General features: G+C 38.4%; 1 protein-coding gene across 4 annotated transcripts in view; it reads right to left on the reverse strand.

Annotated features, from left to right (window-relative positions):
* Nucleotides 1-17,776, reverse strand: part of LOC145688349 (cadherin-like and PC-esterase domain-containing protein 1) — a 1,309,510-nt gene that overhangs the window by 587,047 nt on the left and 704,687 nt on the right. The window contains exon 1 of one of the 4 annotated variants that reach the window (XM_081762495.1): nucleotides 6,241-6,395. The exons of the other annotated variants lie outside the window; for them this stretch is intronic. Within the exon in view, the coding sequence (XP_081618621.1) occupies nucleotides 6,241-6,249 (9 nt within the window). The 5' untranslated portion in view covers nucleotides 6,250-6,395. Of the gene's footprint in view, nucleotides 1-6,240; nucleotides 6,396-17,776 lie in introns of those variants that run through there. 4 annotated transcript variants of the gene reach the window in all.

Genomic DNA, 17,776 nt, shown 5'->3' on the forward strand with positions numbered 1-17,776 from the left:
CAGCACGGAATACACCCTTCTTATCCAGCCAGAGAGAAACTTCCAAAATTAACCCATAACTTTCCAGGGTGTCCATGTGGACACGCAAATAGGGATAACTTTTTATGCCTGGGAGATTTTGTGTGTGGAATTTTGTGACACGGCTCACAGTGAACACATTACAACAATAACAACAAAACTTTCATTATTTTCACATTTACTGCGATCATATGGAACAAACGTAACTGAAAATATTATAAAATCAGGAAAAAAATAATTCGGGCAGTTATGGGTTAAGCTGAAGTGGAAACAGAAGTTTAGGAAATATTTGTATCAGAAGATCTGATTTGAGCTTAGCGTACCTTTCAGTAGCGATGCTATATAAGACCAGGACCTGCTCAACGTAGGATTCGAACCACATGACCTCTCACCGGGAATCGAATCCGGATCATCCGCGCCTAACTTGTTACGCTATCCACAAAGCCGCGAGAAAGCTCTCATCTCAGAAGTCAGAAACAAGTGAAAATTTATCAATTTGCCACGTCATTGCTAGGAGACCACCTGAATGAACTTAACTCCAAGGATTGCATTTTGTTGTTTCATCACTGAATGAAATAAATGTATCTTGCTGTATCAACAATTATGAATCACTAGACATAAAAGTGGACTAGAGAATTTCCTTTAAAAAGTCGAATCAAATGGCCGATTCTTGGTTCAATCATTTCAAAATGTTTTCAAGTACTAAACTCTTAGTCACTTAAGCTTTGATCTATTTCTTTGATGCGCGGAATCTCTTTACGACTTTTTTCTTCTCTGAAATTCAGTAAAGAGGCATCGAAGATCAGCAACACGTATTCTGGAGGTGCTGAAAGGTTTTCAACTATTGACGGGAAGAGCTCATTTATTTTTTGTGTTAACTGTACGTACTTGATCTTTCCCCTTTTTGGTCTTACAACAAAGACAAAGTATCTGGACGGAACGAAGAAGGGGCGCAAAATCTTCTGTCCAAGTGATGAGTTTCAAATAAAATAGCTATCTTTTCTTTTTTTCTTTTTTTTTTATAGACAAGTCTCCCAGTAGACAATGCTTTTACCTGTCACCCATCCGAGTTGCCATAGAAACGCTAATGCATTTCTTGCTTGATTTGCTACAATAGAAGGAGTCTGTCTTACAGGACTGACTAGTTGTAGTTTCTGCCTACGAAAAGAAAAGCAGAAACAATTCGTTACCGCTATTTTGTGTTTCAAGAAATAGATGCTTTTCTTTGTTCCTTTCCTAGTATCAGTCTTCTTGGTACTTTCTATCTCCTTTACCCATTTCACAATAAATCACATTTAATGAAACACTCTACACAGTCTTGCTAACGACTGGTCACTATGCGTTCATGTACCTACACATTTCTATGAGAAGATTTTTTTTTTCTAAATTTAATTGGCTTTCTCAGACTTATATGAAGTTAAAGAATGAGGTTCACGGAAAAGCATACAATTCGGATGAAAAGGTCCGAGAAAGAATGTGATTAAGTATGCTTCAGTGTTAATCATAGTTGGAAACAACAATGAAAAAATAACGAATAAAAGTTTCTTTTTTTTTAAAATAGTAAATTAAAAACAATTGATTAAATTAAAACTGTCAGAAAAAAGTAACGATTAAAATAGTCGATTAATCGATTAGAATTAAAATTTAAAACTGGCAGATTTCCACGGATGTTATAAAATAGAGGATCTGCATACACAACAAAACCGTGAAGCCATACGTCACAGTTTTGTCAACCCCATTCTGCCCGCCCTGCCGAATAAGATCGCAATGTTTTGAGCCAACATTCATGACTGAAACAAGAGTAGCCAATCAGATTTGGTTGTTGTGCCGATGCTCGGTTGTTTTATTCGCTTCATTGAGTTAATAGGATGAAAATACAAATGGGTAGATCGTCTATTTTATAACATCCTTGAAGCTTTCACTATTATGCAATGATAACTTTATTGATAACTTTATGTAATGATAACTTTGAGTGGTGAAAGTTAAATGTCAAATTTGATGGAGAAAATTACGGGCATACGAAAATTAATCGAATATTATGAAGTTGCTGTATTTAAACAAAACTGATAATTAATAAAAATTAAAAGTATTACAAAATTGAGAAATAACAACAATGAAATTATGTATTTCCAGATATGTTTTTCGTGTATATGTTAGTTCTACGAGGAACGCAATTTTTAGAACATGCATATTAAAATGTAATAATAATGGTTAAGTGCACATCATGTCAGAGTCATACCAAATACCAGATACATACAATAAAACAACTTTAATAATAATTATTTCATTGCTCCAACGTAGATGAGCCCATGCCCCTTAAGGCAAGTTGGGATCATTTTCAAAGAAAAGAAGTAAAATGAAATGAAATCTTTGAGTTTTACGTCCCACGGTTAGGCTAAAGGAGACGGTGATGATGAGAGATGAGTGAAATGGTGGAATGAAGAAAGTGGGAGGAAACGAGAGAACCCCGAGAAAACCCACACACACGGTGTTTGCCCACCATAAAGTTCACTTGGCGGGGGCTGGGATCGAACCCGGGACCCCAAGCACCAGAGGTGAAGGCTCTACCACTGAATATTTATTGTACTCTGTCACTAATATTACATAGCAAAATTACATGGAGACAATATAGGCGTAATCTAGGACCGACCACTGGGAAGAGAGTCCAAGATGTGATTCTGAGCAAACCTACTCCGCTGTACGATGATAATGGTTATGCATAACAAGGAAAATGTTCACAAGCACAATTCATGTCCTCAGGGTCTTTCCCGACAGGTGGGACAGAGCTGCTTGCAAAAAACCACTGAAAGATTGTCTTTCAAGATCGACTGAAAAATATTTGCGGCGTTCCCGTTGTAGAAAGTCGAAATATAAGCATTCATCATTCCACGGCATGGAATGATGAACATATAACAATGTGGTACCAACTAACCAGAGGACCGTATTATGTTTGGTTTTTGGGTAATACTGAAATGCAGGAAAGAATAGGAGATCGACTGTAAATAAAGAAACAGGTGTACGGCAGATCAAGCTCAACATACGAAGGAGGAGGTTCCAAATAATATCGGCACCTGAACATGACATGTAGCGATGAGATAGTGTGTCGGAGTGGCCACAATATTTGCAGGTGAGGGTTGTGGTACGTCCAATGCGCAGAAGTCGTTCTTGTGTGGCAGGCAGTTGATGAACGATGGTCGTCCATACCGCTTGTGTGTGCAAAGGGAGGACATTGGTTCTTAGATTTTGCCAAATATGGCGCCATTGTTTATTGGGGAACATATCCTGTACCCGGACTCTCACATCTACAAGTGACGCTCTCCACAATTGCTGGTATAAGGTTTGGTGAGTATATGTAGTAGGGGAAGCAAGCGCACCAGAATATGTCCATGCTTGAACAAGATTGGTGACATAGGTAGGACATAATTTGCCAAATCTGCAGAAAGGTGGATTCCTTGGTTGGGAGTATTCGGGCCAGAAACATTCGATCCACACCCGTGTATAGTCCATGTGGGGCTCAACGTCTTGATACGCATCTAGCATGTATAAAACTTGACTTTTAAGACGAATGTTTACGAGTCCAAGGCCCCCTTCGCTGCGAGGAAGATAAATAGTGTTGTGGCGGAGGCGGAAGTAGTAGCCCCGCCAAAGAAACCACATAAATACAGATTCAATTTGGCGAGCGTAAACAGAAGGGAGGGGAAAGATACGCGCGTAGTACCAAAGTTTAGCAGCAACATACTGGTTAAGATATTGGACCTTATGTATGATATGCAGACCTCGGAACCGTTGTAAGTATAGCAGCTGTTTAATCTGAAGAACTATAGGACGCCAGACAGCATCCATTTGTTTGCGTACATCGCTATGAAAAGTTATGCCGAGTACTGTTAAAACATCAACCGTGGGAATGTGAGAGCGTGAATCAGGTAAAGAGGGTAGGGAGAATCCGTGAAATGACAGGAGTTTGGTCTTGTGTTTATTGTATGCCAAGCCGGAGCACTGGGTGAACTCGTCAGTTATGCGGATGGCGGTGAGCATATCTTTGGGCGTAGTTCCTATTAAGGTTACGTCATCCGCAAATCCGAAGACGTGTAATTGATGGTATTCCGGTATACCGGGAGAGGTAATGTTAGCCAGAGCCCGGAGATAGGTATCTAGAACTATCACAAAGAGGCTCGTCGAGATGCTATCACCTTGCCGTAATCCGCGTTGCAGAGCAAATATGTCAGAAAGATGACCGTTGATCTGTACTCGACATTGGGCCGATTGGTATAGTTGTCTTATGACTTGTTGAAATGCAGGAGGAAATCCCCAAGCGTCTAAAGTTTGAAGAAGAAACCCGTGATCAACGCAGTCATATGCGGAAGAAAAATCTATGCCAAGGACCCCCGCTTTAATGCGCCGAGTTTGCACGTACGCTATAAAATCCCGTAACGAACGTAACACATAATAGATGTTATATTTGGGGTGGGTGGCTGCCTGATATGGACTAATATACTTTTGCAATATGGGTTTTAAACGTGCCGTCAGAATTTTGGTAAAAAGTTTCAAATCGGTAGGCAGTAAAGTGATGGGTCGGTACTCCTGTACAGTCTGGGAAGTGGCGGATTTCGGGATAAAGATTGTGATTCCGACGTTACCGCGGATGGGGCCTCCCTGTAAATATGTATTAAATAACTTGACTAGGGTATCGGAAAGAAAAGTCCAGTATTGTTTATAGAACGCGTACGGCAGACCTTCATATCCTGGCGCGCCCTTTCCTTTTGTTGCCTGGAGGGCCATCCATATTTCCTGAGAAGTTATGGGGCGCATGAGATCACGACCCTCTTCCTCCGTAATCAGTTTGGGAATAATCGACAAAAACTGAGTTGTAACATTGGTGTCAGAAGGTCGGGGTTGTACTAATTTATGGTAATGCTCACGGAAAACATTTAGGATCTGAATCGAATCACTAGTCATATCACCATTCGGGAGTCGGAAAGCTACTATTGTAGCCTGTTTCCGCCGGTGCAATAGACGTGCAACGTCGTAAATAGTGACAGTTTCCTGGGCAAGCCTATAATATGTGGTCTCATTAATAAAAGAAGGCATGAGTGTGGGAGCCTGGAGATTTTGGAGTCGTAGTTTGAGCTGTTGCACTGTGCGTTTATTCTGTAGTGAGGGGGCCGCACACCATGCCTGACGCAATGCTTCATAGAGGAATTCAAACATCAACTGCCGATCGTGTCGTGTTTCGTGTCCTTTACCTTGGAAGAACCGAGCGATCTTAGGTTTAAGAAATGTCGTCCACCAAGAGGCGAGATCTGGAAAATATTGTTGCATCCTTTCCCAATATGAATATTGTTGTTTCAGTTCCTCCCGATAACCGTCGTGGTGAAGTAAGGATGTATTTAACTTCCAGTATCCTCGCCTGCTAAGGGCTGGCAAGGGTTGATCTGTTTTTATGTGGAGCTTGATCGCTGCATGATCGCTGAAAGATGGTATAATAGTCTGTACGTCAATAATAGTGTGAAATAAGTCAGGAGTGACGTATATTTTGTCAATCCTACTTTTCGAATGTGAAGTACAATGGGTATAGGTCCTCGGTGAATTGGATACAATGACTACATCCCGTAAGTGATAAGCCCGCAAAAATTCCAAAAATGCGGGACAAGGGGGGGTGGGCGGAATTGAATCTGCACTGGTTTCAGTGGTATTCCAATCAGCCATGATTACCATACGAGAAATATTAGGAGGCAGGAATTGTGGCAAACTTTGGCCATAAAATTCAGCCCGTTCCTTCTTAGCTGTATAGCCAGAAGGAGCATATAGTCCGACGACCAGGTGCCCCTGTATGACACAATGAATAATACGTCCGTCAGGGGAGAGAGTAAGATTGGTATGCCCCAATCCTTTTCGGATAAACATCCCTACTCCAGTGGTGGGTCCTAAATTAGCAAACACATCATAGTCCATCATATTGTGAAATGAATCATGTATAAGTTCTTGCACACAAACTACATCCGGTTTATGACATACGAGAAATTGGTTTAAATATGCTTTTTTATCGTCACTACTTGCGCGATTTAAATTTATCGTGAGAAAGGATAAAGAGTTTATCACAGTCATATAGAGGAAAATTTCGTAGTATAACACTTCTGTGCAATGTCGATATCTACGTAAGTTTACGCTACTCAAAGTTAATATGAGTCTTAAAACTAAGAAGTGAAGCAAAAAATAACTTACAAAATCCATGATAGATGTTTATGAATATAAGTGCTGCAGGTGAAATTATAACCATACGGCTATGGTAGATTTAAACACAACTAACACTCAAGGATTTCCTGTTTGTATACGTGATAAATACCGCTGTTCCACTCTGCACTCTTGCACTATTAGAATCGGAGGGCACTTGTGTTGTACACACGTGACGTAGAGAAAAAAAAACAAACCAACGGAGGCACACACCACACTACTTGGGGTGAATTCGTATCCATTGACCTTGAAGACCAATACCTTATGTATCTGTTTCAAACACCTGCTGTGGGCGAGTCCGTGGGTCTCGATCGCAAGACAGAGAGACTTGGCTGCCTTCCAAGTGAGAATTCAGTTCTTCCTTCCGGGATAGTTTGCGTCTTTTTTGTTTAGAAATAACATCACTAAATTTAATTCCTTGTGTCTCATGCTGGAGAAACTCGCTTTCAAAGGGTTCAAGATGCTCTTCCTGTGTCTCTTTCGGGATCTCGCTATCCTCAACTGGTGAGGGATGTAGTTCAACCTCCATGTTGTGTGAGGTGATATGCTGCTCTACTCGTATGCCGGAGGCCTCCGATGTAGGCGATAAAGGCACTCGTTTACTGGGAAGTTGGGTATCGTCCTTTGCTTTCTCAAGAGACGTTATTGAAAGTGCAGGGAACTCCTTTGGGTCCGGAACCGAGGGTCGATGCTCAAGATCATCTTCTTGGTTACCAGATTTCGTAGAAATGACAGGTGGGGCTAATTTGTAGGATGTCTTAGGAGTCACTTTTCCGAGTTCTGTCATGCGAGGAATTGACGGAGAAGTGGTCGGGATTACACTCGTTGCCCCTCGGGGTTGAGCCCCCCGTTTCAGTACACAGTTCGCTACGGTATGCATAGAGCTTTGGCATCGGAAACATGTAATCGGTTGTCCACTGTATGATACTCCTACTTTATAACCATGGACTAGAAGTCGGGATGGCACATGAGATGTCAGTTTAATATGTACATGGCGAGTTCCAGTTTTAATACCAGGGGGATAAGGAGGGGCCCATTCCTGATCTTCTATTTTAATCACTGAACCATATGCACTAAGAGCCTCACTCAATAAGTTGTTCGGTGCCTCGATAGGATACTCAAACACACGAAGGAGGGTAGTCGGATCTGCTGCGGAAATAATTCGAACAAAACTCACTTCCTTATTTGAATGAGTGAATGGTACCTCACTAGGGGCATGAGCTGCAAAGTCATCGTATTCCTGTTGCGTTTTGAATTTTAGAAAAATACAAAAATTTTCACTATTTAACTGCATGGCACTGATGTGATCAAAAATACCTGGGAAACTGGAGTTCATCCAATGGTAGATTTCCAAGGGGACTGGTCGAACTGCACGGAACTTCTTGTCAAATTCTAGTTTAAATTGAAGATCTTTTTTATATTCCATATTCACGTTTGCACTGATACACCGACACTACGCCGAAACGGCAATAATTGAGAGTACGGAGTATAACTCCTACTTCAGTAGTTTTGCTTTGATATAGTAATCAGAGCTATGAAATACACTTAACGTATATATGGTCTACGATACTATAGGCTATAGTACACTGTGGAAGCACCAGAGCACCCGTGTTGACTCGACGGCGGCTTGATGCGAACTGACCACTGAGCCACCGCGCCCCCAAAGAAAAGAAGTATTTATGTATTAATCCAAGTGTGTAGTGGAACTGCTCTTGAAAAATGAAATGAAATATTTAAGTTTTACGTCCCACGATTATGCCTGGTAGGTTAAAGGAGACGATGATGAGGAGAAATGAATAAAATGGTGAAAGTGTGAGTAAACGGGAGAACTCCGAGAAAATCCACGCACACAGTATTTGTCCACCACAAAGTTCACCTGGCGCGAGCTGGGATCAAACCAGGGACCCCATGCATCAGACATCTACTACTTTTTTGTGAAATTAGATATTTATGCTATCCCACCGAGAATAAAACCCGTGTGACAAAACTATTTAGCAGAGCGAGCTGATACTTGGTATACATGACGTTTGTCACTGAACACTGCCAACTAACAGTGAAACAGAATCTTTAACAATGAATTGGGTGGCTCAGTGGTAGAGTGTTCATCTCCGGTGCTTGGAGTCCCTGGTTCGATCCCAGCTCGCGCCGTGTGGACTTTGTGCTGGACAAACACCGTTCTCGTGGGTTTTCTCGGGGTTCTCCCGTTTCCTCCCACTTTCATCATTTCACTCATTTCTCTTCATCACCGACTCCTTTAGCCTAACCGGCATAACCGTGGGACGTTAAACTTAAAGATTTCATTTAATTTTTTCTTTAACAATGAAACATAATCTAACAATAAAACAGAATCCCACTGGGTCACCGTGGCTCCGACTGTGCTTGAAGTTTTTGAAATAAGTTACAGAAAAAAGTTCTTGCAGAATATCATTTCTCGTTGCTTTCGAGAAAAAAAATAGTGATTAATTTCTTAATAGTTGCGATTTTCTAACGACTATCAACTAAACATTAAATCCTGGTAAATTTAATTCATTAGATTAAAATTTAACAAAATATCTAACTGATAAATTTGCTCGTTTTTTAACGGACTAATAACAAGCCTTGTAACAAGTACCATTCTGGTGTGTGTATGTTCAGCTCTAAATTATTTGGTGTTGTGTGTCATGGTTTGAGTATGTTTACCAGGGGCATCACTATCCGTAAAGCTAAAAGAAGTTGTCAAATGGAGTAATAAAATTAGAAATATGCATATAGTATGAATTAAGCATAAATATATTAAGATAATCAGCTGAAGTAACTACTGATGGGCAAGATTAATATTATATCTGTACCGTACATTGAAGGGAAATACTTGTTCTTCGCACATGAGGACAAGTTTTTAAAGTAAGGTAGGTGAGCGCAATTTCGCCATGTTTGCAATTCTGTCAGGTACCTGTATTTCCGAATACGTTGGCATAAGTCGGTAAATGGGGCTAGTGCATAGGTAGATAGCGCATGGTGAACGTGTTTTGTCCCATTTCGATGGGTAGGAGCTAGGCGTGAAAAACAGACTGTCAGTGTATGTGATAGACGTAGTGCTGTTATAAGATCGAGAGCAACGTAGTGCAGTGCATTGTTCTAGAAGGAAAGTTCAAAACTTTGTGGTAAATATTGCATTGTGAAGGGGAATGCTTTATGTCTACAATGATATGTGTAACGCTGTGTTGTACATTTGGAGTCATATTGTCACCCCATTTGTGTAGTCTTTGGAAGTGCTTGCAATTTCGCCATGCAGAACAAAGGGGGGGGGGTGAAATTGGAAACTATGCCAAGGTGCATGAAGTAATGGAACAATGACAGTGGTAACTCCCTTCCTTCGATTTAATTGCAGATAATGAGAGACATACGGAATAAAGTGAAGTACTGCAAGTGGATATCGATGGATTTTAAGAACGCTGTGATCAGCGTTACCCAGCACCAACTATCTGTCAGCGCTGCAAGTAAACAATTCAACATATCATGTCGAACAGTAGGTTCCTATGTACAAGCACGAAAGACACAATGTGCAATCCCTGGTAGAAAACCTGTGTTAAATGTAACAGAGGAAGAGGTCTTACAAGGAGAAGGCAGACTGTGCTCAATATCACTGAAAATGTCACCAATCAGCTTAGCGATCCCAAAGCAATGGATTCGACACTAATATTGGTCAATGTGGAGATGTTACTCCCCCACCTCTTATGACGATGAATACTAAACTTGGAACGGCGTCAGAAGTGTCACTATTAATCTCAGCGACCCCGAAAACTAGTGATTTGACACTAATATTGGTATTTTTGTCATGTTATTTTTCACTTTCCTCCTCCACCCACGATGATGAAAGTTAAAGTGGTACTTCAGCGGCATATGAAATGAAACTATTCATCCCAATAACCCCAAAAACCATATATTTGGCACTAATATCTGGTGTCTCGGGTATTTATCACTCCTTTTATACATACATTTTGACTCCCCAAGTCGAACTTAAAAAAAAAAAAATAATAATAATAAATACTTCGTAGGCAATTGGATCTGGTAAAGATCTATCTGTGTAAACATACATAAGAAAACTTTGAGGTTGAAAAAATCTTACTTTTATCCTTTGATATTTGCTTGATTTCAAACACAAGCAAAGGATATGATTAGCGAGTTCTAAAGAAAGTACAAACTATATTGTTTGGAAATCTAACAATTTTTAGGTTGGTTGTGCTGGAATTTGTTTATTATTATTATTATTATTATTATTATTATTATTATTATTATTATTATTATTATTATTATTATTATTATTATTATTATTATTATTATTATTGTGCAAACATGTAGTTTTAATTTTATCCCCTTATTTTTTACTTATTTCAATATCAATGTTATTACAACTTGTTTTTTAGCCTAACGTTCCACGTTTACGCTCCGAGGTAGTGTTGCGAGATCTGAAGATTAAAAAGTAGCAAGGTTGTGTTCCAAAAGTAGCGGATTTGAACTATTTCTAGCCCAAATGTAAAAATTAATTATGTTGCAACTCTATATATTTACTAACGTCAGATGTTTGGTAGGACAACAGTCACGTGGCGTCCGCGGCTTCGGGTTGTTGGCAGTTCATGTGGTAATTCAAATACCATACTACGTGAGAGCAACAGAACGACAGTGTGTAGTGAACTGAGCAGTCCACGAGTCCACGATAGTGTAAAAGCAGTGCCCTTTCTGATTTCCAAGAATATAAATGTTTGCTTAAGTATGTTTTATGAGCTCTGAGTCACACCTTAGTAACTTAACAATATGATTTTTCACTGCTATTCCTTACTTCAATTTATTTGCTAAATTCTTTATCTGCGAACCGTGAATTTTGGAAGTTTTACTTACTCCACGTGCTAATTATGTTAATATGGATAACACAGTAAAATGATTAAATTTGCAATGTTCACGTTTACACAACACCATTCAAGCACTAGGCCTAGGCATTACCTAAGACAGCAACACAGTCAGTTATAATGTAACAACGCAAACTCAAGAAAAGTCTAGTATTGCCAAATTCGAAGATTAAAAGGTACAAAAATTTGAACTACTTTCGAACATTATTAGTTTTAGTAAAACTATTGTTCGTTACTAATACAATATTTAAAAAAAAAAACTTTAATTGCATTATATGAAACTAATAGTGTTTTGTGATTTTATACATGGAAATAAAAAAGTAGCGCATTATTAACAATTATAACCTGCAGGTAATTAAAGGTAGCCCCAAAAGTAGCGTGTTGCCCAGTTTGATATTTTGATAGCGAGGCACTTTATAAATTGCCCAATCCGTTACTTGTAGCAAAATCTGGCAACACTGCTCCAAGAATAAGTGAGACGGAGATTATAATTAATGCAATAATAGATTAAGAAGGTGGGAGAAAGGAGAGAACCTCAAGAAACCCAGTCACATTATGTTGGGATTGAACCAAGGGTTCTACGCACCTAAGGTGAGCGCTCTACCGCTGAGCCACCCCGGCCCCTTATGCTTATTTACGAAGTGAACATGAATTACAGTAGGTTCGCGTCTTATATATATATATATATATATATATATATATATATATATATATATATCCTAGGTGCTTAAAAGAGACGGTAAACTTATCTTTATAAACAAAAAAATCAACATGAATTTATGATGACTAGCAAAAAGCTATTACACAACAATGCTATTACATGCAAACGATAAACGAGGTCTATACAATGAGCAAAACAATTGTAGGAGTTGCGTTGCCTACAAGGCAAGCGTTGAGGCTATCTCGTCTCGTCTCGTCTCGAAAAAGTATAGTGAAAGTGACATCTCATTTTCGAAATTGTATCTGTATCTATGGCAGAATTATGCCTTGTTTGGTAGGCAACCCTAAAAAGAAGGAACAGAACTAGAAGAAATGTCTAGGAACCTGAAACTTGTACCTCAAACTATTCTGTAGCACAATAACTCTCTAACAGTGAAAATAATAATAATAAATGCACAAGAAAATACTAACAGCAAATAGTTAATTTTGAAAATTCACTTGAAAAATGTAACTTATGTATTATAATACTACAGATGTTACATGGAGAAATATACATTTTCAAATAGGTTCTACGTTGCAACCGTACTCATGAGAAAGACAATGATGAGATCAGCATAATCTAAGGGTGTAGACTTGTCAAGAAGACAGGATATTCAATCGATTTCTGTTTGAAATGCTGAAGCAGGCAATATTCTTTTTAAAACTCTCTCTGTATTTAAAGAAACCATTTTACAATTCAAACCACCGGACAAAGAAAATACAAGTGAATCACTGATCGGTTTTCTGCATTGACAATAAAACAAGATATGTATTCGATTTTAATGCGACAATATGTACAGTATTTAATCTTGCTCTGGGTCTCCAAGTCTGTCTATTTAAATGGTGAAGCGTGCATTTGGCGTGCTGGTTCCAAGGTTCGATTTCCGCTCGACGCACAAATTATTTTCAGTGTTGATCCTGTATTTTTGTCCTTTGTCCAATGTTCTGTGTTTTGCTTGTGGTAAAGTTTCTGGCCTACACACATGCCTTCTAGGGGTATTTTGCTTGGCAGTCTTTTTCTTTCTTTCTTTTTGTGTATTTGTTTCTAGAACGGATACTGTTGAAGCCCCCGCAGTTCCCATGGGTCAGCGTAGGCTATGTAGATCTTGGCAGAGTGACGCAACTGTGAAATAATAATGAGTATGTCAGGATTCCGAGACAAATCCATTGAAACTAAACGGAACCAGAAAGTTAATTATCTTACAGGAAAACAGAGAGGAACATTCAATGAACTACAACAACATTGCATTGTGTCAGCTAAGAAAAAGAGTACTTAAATTTTGTAATTATACAGTTTATATTATTTTCGTAGCGAAGCAGAAGATATTGAGGGTCTGGTCTACATTCAAGGCACCAGACTACAAAATGAACATTATCATATCTACTTTCGAAAAGTAGCAAAGACAAATGAGACACATGAATAATAATAATAATAATAATAATAATAATAATAATAATAATAATAATAATAATAATAATAATAATAATAATAATAATAATAATAATAATAATAAAATAGAATTGCACAACATCGAGGGAAAGTAGCAACTGCCGTAAATCACCAAAGTACGCGCAAAGGCATGGGTCAGTGGAGGGCTCTGTACTACCTAAATTAAAAAGTAGTGAACTATAGCATACATGTCCAGAAATAACAGTCACAAGAAACAGTGTCCTGACCGCACAACACCCAACTACTGTCGGTCAGGTCATACTTTTCGCATGTTGTACTGCCAGAAATCAAAATAAGATATTTCAGTTTTATGTCCCACGGTTATGCTGTATAGACTAAAAGAGGTGATGATAAAAAAATAAACTAAATGGTGGAATGAAGAAAGTGGGAGGAAACAGGAGGCTCCCAGAAAACCCAAGCGCACGATGTTTGTTCACCACAAAGGTCACATGACGGAAGTTGGGATCGAACTAGGGACACCACACACCGGAAGTGAACGCTCTACTACTGAGCCACCGCGGCCCCATTTTGTTGTATTGGCAGAGTTAGTGAAATTAACAACATATTTTACATTACCACTTAAAAATAATATTTAAAAAAAAAAACTTCGTTGAGGGTCTTTTCATACCAGAACCCTTAACTGTTCTGGTAAAAAAAAAAAAAAAAAAAGCCGCATGATGCATGTTTTCTATTTTTTTATATTTTTTTTAAAATAATTTTTAAGAGTTGTGATGTGGTTATTAGAGATTACTGCAGAAGTCCCTTACTACCCTGTGTGAACGGAATGTTAATGAAAAGAAGTGAAGAACAACCACGTGGATACACACAAGGCCTAGGGGGAAGTCGTACGGTAGGTATGACCTTGACGGCAGTTATCTCGAAATCCGCCATTTTGAACTAAGGTCCCGTTTTTAAAATTTGAATTGGGTAATATGATACATAATTTCAGGCTAGAATTTAATCAGGAAAACAATGGTGAAATTAGTTTTAAGATACGCACATTTGAAAAAAAAAGTTACAGGCATATTAATTGTTTATACTTACTATGTGCGTAAGTCCCTTACCTCCGCTTCTAATCTGCGTATTAATAAGTGGATAAAAGCTTCGGTATTACCTACTAGGCCTAGAGGGAAGTGGTACGGTAAGGGTAACCTTGACGGCAGTCATCTTGAAATCCGCCATTTTGAATGAAAGTAAAATGAAAATCATAGCATATGACACCTTATTTTAATGGAACTTTTTTTTTTCAAAAAGCCAATTGTACGCTTATTTTTGTTCTGTAGTTAACCAGTATGAATTTAGGGCTGCTCCTAACGTACACCAAACGTCCAATGTTCGATCTTTCAAATTCGCAACACACTTAATTTTCACCGCATGTTTAAGAGGCCAACTGGCACTTTGCAACTGTTGCCATAGCTCATGTTCTCTAAATTTATTACATTTTTTAAGAGATGCGATTTGTCAGTTCATGAATAGTGTTGGAATAAGCATTCAGCATCCAGAACAACAATAAGCATATCATTGGCTTTTGGGGACAATTTGCTATTAAAATGAGGTGTCACATGCTATGGTTTTCATTTTTCAAAACTCCACTTTCATTCAAAATGGCGGATTTCAAGATGGCTTATGTCAGGTTACTCTTACCTTACCACTTCCCTCTAGGCCTAATATGTATTACCGAAGCTTTTATTCACTTATTACCATTAATACGCGGGTTAGAAGCGTAGGTAAGGAGCTTACGCACACAGTAAGTATAAACAATTAATATGCCTATAACTTTTCTCCAAATGTGTGTATCTTAATACTATCTTCACCATTGTTTCCTGGTTAAATTCTAGCCCGAAATTATGTATCATATTACCCTATTTCCATTTAAAAAAATGGACCTTAATTCAAAATGGCAAATTTCAAGATGGCTGCCGTCAAGGTCATATCTATCATACGACTTCCTCCTAGGCCTTATATGTATCCACGTGGTTCCTCTTCATTGTTTTTCATTAACACTCCGTTTACACAGGGTAGTAAGGGACTTCTGCAATAATCTCTAATAATCACATCGCAACTTTTAAAAATTATTAAAAAGAAATAGAAAACATGCACCATGGCAAAAATGTCTGTCATCACAAATAAGGCATACATGCCCTCTATCAGAAAAAAAAATCATTGAAATCGGAGCCGGACACCTGGGTGATGTCCCTTGTTAGTTCTCTTGTCCAGTGAGCACTCATCAGTGTCATTGTGTACGATCGCTTCGGATCACGAGTTACTACGTTTTTCTTCCATCTGCACATTTGTGTTTTCCAAAATACATTGTAACATGTCTTCTGGGCAAAAATGTTCCCAACAACCGACAATGTCTTCTGAAGGTACACTTCTTGCACGTCGTTTTGTATCAGGTAAGCGTACAATGATATTGCATGAGTTGCTTCGTTTCTTCAAGGGGGCTCTTTATTCAGTTTAAAACATTTATTTTTTCCATAAAACTCTGAAGATCTATCGTTGTCATCAGCAGATGATAAACTGTGTTCACTTTTTTTCTGTATGACATGAATGGTCACTCTCAATGTTAAACTCGCTATCCGTATTTGATTCAGCGTCAAATTCTAACTCGTTCTGATTTATGGTAGCGATTTTGCTCTCATCTCAAGGCTTACTATTACCTTAACGCTTTGTAATACTTTCAGTAGGAAGGTACAACCTTTTATGTTTTTTTTTAAAAAAAAAGAACAACAACTTTCTTTGAGAGCGAAAGTAAAATTTAATAAAGAAAATAAACTTCTGTAACTGTGCTCCAGGGGTATTTTTATACCCCAACAAGGTCTTATTATTAGCGATAAAGTCATAAGGACGTTCAAACAGCATCATATGCGCAAGTCCACTACAAAATGAAATTACGTTGAAAAACAGAAACATCTGCCGACAATATAAAAATGTATATTGCTGGAAAGAGGACGTGGGGTATTTAAATACCCCACCAGCACGGTTAAGGGTAAATAAAATATATGTTCTCTCCTTGTTTTAAGGCAATGGATTCTAATAGTACTGAAACATTGAAGACAGCGTACATGGATTCACACATTTTATCAATGCAGAAGAATCAGTGAAATTCTCGACCTGTGTAACACCCCGTCAGGTTATAATTCTTTAAATGTCCCTAAACGTAAGGAAATTGTTAAACGAAACAGGAACAAACAAGTGTTTACTTAAGGTAATCATTCGTTTATCGTTTATTCAATGAAATGAAGAAATCTATTGAGTCTGTAATTACGATAGTCATAATAATTAGGATCCAAAGCCAGTAAGGCTTTTTCGGTCTCGAAGTGAGAAATAACTACATTTACCATTCAGTTGCAATATAAAAATGCGACAGACACCACATGCTCTGCTATATATTAGCATTTCATATTGTTACTAAATTAGATCAATGAATCGCTAGGAATAAGATTGATGAAAAGTTTCCTTGGCATCTCTAGAGAATAATCATATGCCTTTTTTACCCTTAAACATTGTATGATAATGAAATTTGTTAAAAACGCGCTATAAATATTTCCGTCGCATTTCACAAACGATGTCATCATTTAACAGTGGTTTGCCGCCTAAAACAATCTTCTGAAGTGCGGGCAAAGAAAACAAGAGCATCGTTGTGTTTCTAAGCTACAGTAACTTCTATGTCTGCGTTTTATTCCCTAAGCGGAAATTAGGAATAAAGAGCTCGTTCATTGGCAAAGGAAGTTGTCAGATTATCTTCGAAGAGCTCCCTCTGCTATTCACTTTTGTTCGTCAGCGCTAAACAAGAACTTTTTCCTTTCCTGGACATGCTGGAAACTGTCAACCAACCATACGTAATCCTACAAAATCCATAGACTTAATTCCCCTTAATTAACAGTGTTCTTTGCTTCATTTTCATGCTACGTTCGTCGATTCCAGAACTCCAGAGGAGAATTAAAGACACTAACTTCGTAACTTATGCATACAGATGTTCTGTTCATACACACGACCGTATTATGGAACGGTGCCGTTCCGTCTTGAGACACAAATTCATAATCTACATTCCTTCCGCGTAGATTCGTGGGTCAAAAGACAAGAGCAAAGAATATGTAGCATGTTCAGTATCCCAAAAAATAAACTTCAGAAAGCGTTAACATTTTGTTACTTACCGGTTCAGAAGTAGAAACTCTGTTTCAGGGGCGTCATTTAGGGGAGGCAGGGAGGGGCATTTGCCCCCCCCCCTGAGTTTGAGATGTATATAGATTTTATCAATGGAATAGTAGTAAATCAGTGAAAAACGCGAAATTTTACTTATATCAACGGGTCTTGCTCCCCCCCCAAGCAAAATCTGAAATGACGCTCTTGCTCTGTTTTGCCTCATTTTTTCAAATTCGAAAACCAAAACAATATTTACTCTGTTTATCTGGTTTCATTACTGCCTGCTTGCTAGCTTCAGCATTCATTTTCAGCACTTAGGATATAGCCTATATCCATGGCAATTAAACAA

This window comes from Thermobia domestica, chromosome 6 (genome assembly GCF_964235325.1).
Source record: "Thermobia domestica chromosome 6, izTheDome1.hap1.1, whole genome shotgun sequence".
Taxonomy (NCBI): domain Eukaryota; kingdom Metazoa; phylum Arthropoda; class Insecta; order Zygentoma; family Lepismatidae; genus Thermobia; species Thermobia domestica.